At 53.8% G+C, this 7,152-nt stretch overlaps 1 protein-coding gene across 1 annotated transcript in view; it reads right to left on the reverse strand.

Annotated features, from left to right (window-relative positions):
- The window catches only part of ALDH4A1 (aldehyde dehydrogenase 4 family member A1), a 26,314-nt gene extending 19,383 nt beyond the window's left edge, over window positions 1–6,931 (reverse strand). Inside the window, exons 1-3 of the mRNA XM_023523048.1 lie at window positions 6,803–6,931; window positions 710–803; window positions 19–138 (exon numbers count right to left, since the gene is read on the reverse strand). Of these exons, the coding sequence (XP_023378816.1) occupies window positions 19–138; window positions 710–803; window positions 6,803–6,861 (273 nt within the window). The 5' untranslated portion in view covers window positions 6,862–6,931. The remainder of the gene's footprint in view (window positions 1–18; window positions 139–709; window positions 804–6,802) is intronic.
- Between the last annotated feature and the right edge of the window lie 221 nt (window positions 6,932–7,152).

Genomic DNA, 7,152 nt, shown 5'->3' on the forward strand with positions numbered 1-7,152 from the left:
CCAGATTCAGGAAGAGGCCGAGCCCTGCCCACTCGCTGGACTTACCGACACCTGGTACTGCACGTCCGCGGTCCACACCTCCTCGTCCCCCACCACACACGGGATGGCTTCTGTCCGGCCCTTCAGGTCCTTCAAGGCCTGGGGAGAGGACAAGATGATAGGTGGGCACCTCCTTCCCCTTTTCTCCCCACCCAAAACCTGATGCAGAGTCTCCAATCACAGATGCCCAGGCAGGAACAGAAATGAGAAGGGGGCCAGACCGGGTGGTCTGTGGTTAAGAATGTGTGCTCCCCTCAGGGGACACAGCCCTTGTCCATTGTCACCTCCTGTCACGCAGAAAGATGAGGCAGTGCCAGGTTTTCCCATTACAAAAAAGATTTTAAAACTACATTTGAAATTTACATGAAATCTCATAATTTTGAAAATCCTGGCAATTAATGGGAGAATGTTTTGAAGCACAAAACATCTGTGGGCTTATGACCCCTGACCTGGACTGAGGCCCCAAAGAGGCCCCGGTTGACACATGATGCTCCCAACCTCTCCCACCCTCCAGACGTACAGCTCTCCCCAGCCTCCAGGGTTCCTCCCAGGGCTGGAGGGCGAGGCAGGAAAGAGCAATGGCTGCGGGCACGGAGAAGCATCTCGGGAGCTGCTGAGGCCACCTCTGTTCCATGCCCTGTACCCAGTGGGCACCCCCGCCCTCCCTTACCTTTTGCAGTGCACCTCGCTCAGGGCTGCCCTGTGTGAATGCCAAGATGGGCTCATTGGCCACCTTCGGGGAGGAGACGTGCTTCCACCGAAGCCTGGATGCCAGGACAGGGAAGAGAGGCAGACAGGTCAGCAGTGACCACCACCAAACTCAGCTTCCCTATCTCTAACAGGGGGTCCTGGGTTGGCCCAGAATCCTGAAATCCAGAGCAACAAACTATAGAACTGAGGGGTGAGAACAGGCTCTGGGGTCCAAAAACCTAAGTGCAAGTTCAAGTTCCAGTCCTGCCACTGCGTGTCCTTGGGCATGTGAACTGCCTCCTCTGACCCTGTTTCTACTTCTAGGAAGTGACGATAATCATACAAACTCACATGGTTGTTTCAAGTTTAAATCCATACATACAAAACCATTTCTAAAAGGGTTTTCCCATAATGCAAACTTTATCCCAAAATGGCCCCAAGTCACTTCTTTCTCTAAGCTGAAAAGGCAGGACATTCCAGAGCTGGGTGGGCCTCATCAGCATGTGAACCAGCTGAGAGTCCCGGGCACAAAGAGCTGAGCTCTGGCTGGGCAGGAACATCCAAGATGTGGACTGTGAACTTGGACGAGTGCTCTATGCTGTTCACAGAGACAGGAAGGGCTGGTTTGGGGTTCAGGTCTGATTTCTGGGTACTGAGTTTCAAGAACTCCTGGACCTCATTGATTGGTGGCCACTGTGACCACCACCCCTAACGTGCCTGGGGGTCATAAGGTGGGAGGACAGGCAGGTAAGACTTTACGGTAAGTCATTCCAGAACTGGAACCTCAGCTGTGAGACTTCTCCGTCAGGCCTCAGTTTCCTTATCTATAAGGGAGGACATTAATGACAAAGGCCACCGAAGGCACGCAGAGCTTGCTAGACTTGATAACACCTCCCATCTATTAAGGAGGGGCCCAAGGATGGGTCTCACCAAAGACCTCGCTATAAAAATAAGGTAATTTAGATCCTAAAAGGAAAATGGCTAGTTCAAGACCAAGAACAGGAGGAACCTGGATTGGAATCCAGAAAAGCCCAGGTATCACCTCCCTCTGGAGTCAACGCCCACAGCCGGAGACCAGTAGGGACACGTCTCCGGTTGGGCAAGCAGGGTTGCTGGTCCACTGCAGGAGGGTGAATGTACAGCTGGAGGACACAGTCTCTCATTTAGCAGAGAGGGGGATATTTGGGGCTTCGACAGTGGCACAGTGACCTTGGTTTTGTCTGTGCTTAGACAAAATTATGAGTTGCTCTGTTGCACCTCATTTCACCATGGTCTCAGCGTGACCTTGTCTGAGGCCGCCGGTGTTCTGTAAGGTGGCTTTGAACTTGCACTGGCTATGACTTGCCCTTTTTTTCCTTTCTCACTGGGAAGAGGTTTGGGGGCTCAGAGACCTGGCCTGGGAAGCCTGAAGGAAGGACACGAAACCGGGGGCAGTGAGGGCAGGTCCTGCACTCATCCTACAGGATTATCAGGGCCCTGCTACATCTCTGACATGATTCTAGAAACTGGAGATACAGCAACGACAGAGACGGCAGGGCCTCTGGCTGCACACAGCTGACCTCTAGTGGGGGACATGGGCAAGAAATCAGCACGATGAAGACAGAGGGAACCCAAAAATGAGTAAGTAAGGGGAAACGCTAGGCTACTTCAACCAGGGTGGTCAGGGAGGGCTTCTCTGAGGAGGTGACTTCTGGCGGAGACCTGGAGGAGGTTCATGAATAGTCGGGAAGAACAGTCCAGGCAGAGGGAACAGCAAGTGCGAAGGGCCTGGGCAGGGAACCTGTGACAGGAAGAGCAGAAAGGGGCCTGTACGTTGAGGGGGAGAGAGAGGAGATAGGGCTGGGTGGCCCAGGACCCCGAAGGGCAAGGTGAGCACTATAAGCTTCTCCCTCTTCTTCCCCCACCCCACCCCCCAGGCCACACCCACCATGCCCAAGGAAGCCAGCCACATTCCTCAGGCCCCACCTGCCCCCTGGCCAGGGGGTGGGGGAATGTGGAGCTAACCCAGCCCCCCATTAGCTATGTGACCTCAGGCAAGTCACTGTCTAGAAGTGACACCCATCTCCTCCTGTGGCGTTACTATGGAGATCTGAAGCAATAATAATGCTAAACTACAGATGTCCTCAACAAATTACAATCCACACCGCCCCTTCCACCTATTGTAGCGGGAAAGTTCAGCAGCCACAAGCCCCAACAGCCCCTCAGGAAAGGGGAGGGCAGTGTCCACTCCCGGGGCCATCTGGGAGGTTCCCTCAGTCCCTCACTGGGCCTCGGTAGCAGCACACCAGCACCGAGCAGTAAATCAGACACGGCCATGTTCTCCTTGGCCGAGAGTGGCACTGAGAGTCAGCAGGGATCAGGTACTGGGCTGGAGCCAGGAGACAGGCCGCCCTGACCCTTCTCTGAACCCCAGTTCCCGGTGGGCTCGAAAAGCACAGGCTCTGGAAGCAGACATACCGCAGACCCAACCCCACACCTGCTCCGAGACCTCAGCACATCATTATCAACTCTGCGGGCCTCTGTTTCCCCACCTGAAAAACGGGGGGAACCCTACGTTCCCTGCAGGCCACTGTGAGGACCCAAGCTGCTTGCCTTTCCTCACTTAGGTTTTTCTGAGAAAACTGGAAAGGTCTTCCAGAGCCTGTACTCCAGCAGGCCAGACTCTCAAAGGCAAATTGGTTCCCACACACCCCAAGGAGCAGGGGCTGGCCCAGGGGCTCAAGAAATACTGCTGGAATAAACAGCAGCATATTCCACCCAGAGCGGAAGCTGAAAACATCACAGCGACCAGCTCCCTCCCAGGCAGGGTCAGAAACAGAAATCCTGTGGGCCTCCCTTCACCTTCCCACTGTGACCTCAGGAACACACGCCCCCATGGCTTTCTTTATGCCTGGAAAGTCACCAGGCCCCGACTCTGCTGTCCATCAGTCTGAGTGTGGCCTGGGGGACAGAGACTAACTAGTTCAAAGGTCAGCCTGAACCAACTAGAACCAAAAAAAAAAAAAAAAAAGTCCAGGGACTCCTGTCAACTTCTGGGAGGACGGAGGGGAGCTTGTGGGCCGTTTGGGATTAACTGGAGCGCCTTCCATTGGCTCAGGGAAGACAGAGACGAATCACTTGCGGGACTGTGAGGATCTACAAGGCCCTTCTAGGTAGGACATTTATTCCACATCCCAAGGTCGCAGCTACATCTCAGATAAGGTCAAAACAGCTCACACACTTTCTCATCACATTTTGTGAGTGCCCATCAAGTGCCTGGCTCGGGGATGCTGAGATGAACCCAACCTGACTTTTCTCAGAGCAGCTCTCGGCCCTTCCACTCAGGAAAGAGTCCGAATTTGACTCGGATGCCCCTAACAACCTGGGATGCCCTTTCTGCTCGTCCAGGGACATCACGCAGACAGGGTGTGAGACCTTGGGTCCCCTCCCCACCCTGTGCAGGTACCAGGATCTGAGCTAGCAAAGCCACAGCATCAACAGACCTCCTGTAATGGGCAACGTCAGGGCTGGATGGAGCTGTGGGCCAGCCAGTGAAACCTCAGACGTGCGCAGAGGGGAAAACTGAGGGGAAGCGGGGTGGCCTGAGCTCCCAGGTCACCCGTGGCCTCTGCCCTGGTCCACAGCTACATCAGCTTTTCCTGCAAATGGCCACACCTGCTCCACTGTCTCTAAACTACTCTCCAAACCCCAGCCAAAGTTAGCTTCTAACATGAAAGTTTGATTATCAGACAGAGAGAGAGAAAGACAGAGAGTAAGTGCTCAGCTCAGAACTACTCAGTGGCCTCTCATTTCTTCTCTCAAACAAAAAATCAGAGTTCTTACTGAGGCCTCCAGACCCACTGCCCATTGCTCCCATAGCCTCCCACCTCATTTGCTGTGATGCAGTCACCCTGGTCCTTTTTGCGGTTCCCAATGCATGGAACACTCTTCACGTGGCTGGCCTCACACCACCTGGGCCTCTTATCTGATCCTCTTCAGCCTCACATTTCTCTTGAAGCACCAGTGACAACCCTCATTACAAAGCTCTGACTGGCCATCTGTGCCCCCGCCAGGCTAGAAGCTCCACTTGGCCGGCCTGTGTCCCTTCTGTTCACCACTGGACACACTGCCTGGCCCGTGGTAAGCACTCGAGAAATTCCTTTTAAAACACTTAACGCACAAGTGGTGTCAGAGCCAACGCCAGGCTCCCAGGACTGGACTCCCAGGCCAGTGCTCTCCTGCTAACACCTGGGGCTAGAGGCAGGCTCCTTGGGCTCCCCAGTGTCTGAGGTCGGAGATGGCCAAGATCAGAGAGAGAAGTAGAAAGGAAATTACCCTTGCTTCATTCAGTGCCCAGGCTTTTCCAGCTGTTATCTGGGACTTGATAAGACTAATCCTCCTTATCGGTGAGATAAGGGACTAGCAATAGAGGTGAGCAGAGAGAAAGGCCCAGGCGAGTTCAGAAGGGAGAGGCAACAAACCCAGAATGAACTATTTCTATTTTTATGCCCCAGAAAAAATATGAAGGAACATTTATTGAAACTTACAATGTGCCTGGCACCATGTTGTGATTCTCTCACTGAATCTGCCCTACAAATGTACTATTATCTCCATTTAATGGATGAAGAGACTGTAGTTTACAGATTACATACTCCTCCTAGCTCAGGGCCAAGTGATAGAGCAGGGTTTGAACCCAGGTCTTCCTCACGCAGGAGATATACACTATGGCAGAAGCACCTGGATCATCTCAGAGACCCACGGTCAGCTGGGGCTGATGGGATACATTCATCCCCCTCACTGTCCCGCTAGCACCTCCTCCCTCCCAGCATTTCCCACCTGAGGAAAGAGGCTACCTTGAGGTGGGTAGTGGCTTGCCCAAGGTCAAGTGTGGCAAGTGTGTGGCAAGTGTGGCCCCAACCTTGGCTTGGGAAAGGAGCCCCTCTCTCCCAGGTCCTCTTTCTGTGCCCTTCCTTATCCCATTCCTACCCACAGAGGACAAACATCAGTGTTGAGACTCGCCCCTGCCCAGGGCACCCCTGTGCCATCCCTTGGGACACTGATTAACTCAGAAAAGGCCTAGCTCAACAGAGGTGACATAGCGAGTCACAGTCCTAGGGGTCAGGCAAACAAAACTCAAGTTGGGGGCAGGGCCTGCCCAGCCTGTGAAAGGGAGACAGACAGAAACATTATCCTACCTCCCCCACCTAGTCCAGAGCAGGAAGGAGCTCTGTCATTGAGTGGACAAGGGTCTAGGGACCCTGCTCCACACTGTGGGGGTTTGCAAATCTGGGTTTGCAGGGCACCTCCACTTGGAAACTCCTCCTTGGCTTCTTCGTCTGCGATTTGAAATTACATCTACTGCACGGATGTTGAAATACAAGCGATAAAGATGATCATGATAATAACTGGCCATTGCCTATGTGCCTGCCACTGTTTAATGCATTTTAACAGATTAGCTCAATTAGTCTCCCCAATGAGGTACATACCAAATGCCTAGCACAGTGTTTGGCACCTCATGATCACTCCATAAATATTCCACCTACCAGAAGAAAGGAGTCGCTTTTCTGCCCAATACTTAACTTGAAAAAGGGGAAGGGGAAGAGAGAGGCAGAAATCCCGGTAGAGAGAGGAGAGGGAAGACTCAAGGAATCCCAGAGGTGGAATCCCTAAATGTGAGATCGAGAAGTGAGGTGAGAAGTGTGGCGTGCTGAAACTAGAGGTGCCCCGCGGAGGAAGCCAGCACACTCGGGGAGCGGGCACATTTAGAAGGTCGGGTGTTTGGAACAAGATGAGTGCGTAGGAGGCTACCTTCCGAGCGTGGGAGCAGGGAGAGCACCGAAGCACCCCCGCTCCGCCACAGGATTCGGGAACGGGGTCCCCCTTGCTGAAGGAAGGAGATAAGGTGCTCGCAGTGGAAGGAAGACCTGGATGGAGAGGCCGGAGGGCACTAGACGAAGCGACCCCTAGCAAAAGGGAGCCCCTGGGAAACTGGCAAGGCTCCGGCAGGGAATCGGAGCTGGGGGAGCCCAGCGACTCCCGGGCCCCCGGGCCAGCAACGTCGCTTGAGGCTTCCCCAGACACGGTGCTCACTCACCCGGCCCCCCTCCAGGGGTGGACCAGCAGGACGCGCCGAAGTGCGGACAGGAGAAGCATCTCAAGCTCGTAGATTAGCTATATTCTCAGGACCGTCCGCGCTCTGCGCAGCCGGACGGCGTGGCCCCGCCCGGGGCGCACCACTTTGGAAAGTGGGGGGTTCTGAATCACCCCGGCCGTCCTCCGAGTTATAATCAACAGAAATACCTCTGTATTTACCCTGCGTTAATGAAACAATTCTCTTTTTAAGGCATGGTGGAGGACATTACGTTACATAGGATAAGATAATCCAAAAGAGGAGTCTTAAAATATACATGTTTCCCCATTCTCTCTTTATGGTATGACCCAGCC

This window comes from Pteropus vampyrus, unplaced genomic scaffold (genome assembly GCF_000151845.1).
Source record: "Pteropus vampyrus isolate Shadow unplaced genomic scaffold, Pvam_2.0 Scaffold374, whole genome shotgun sequence".
Taxonomy (NCBI): Eukaryota; Metazoa; Chordata; class Mammalia; order Chiroptera; family Pteropodidae; genus Pteropus; species Pteropus vampyrus.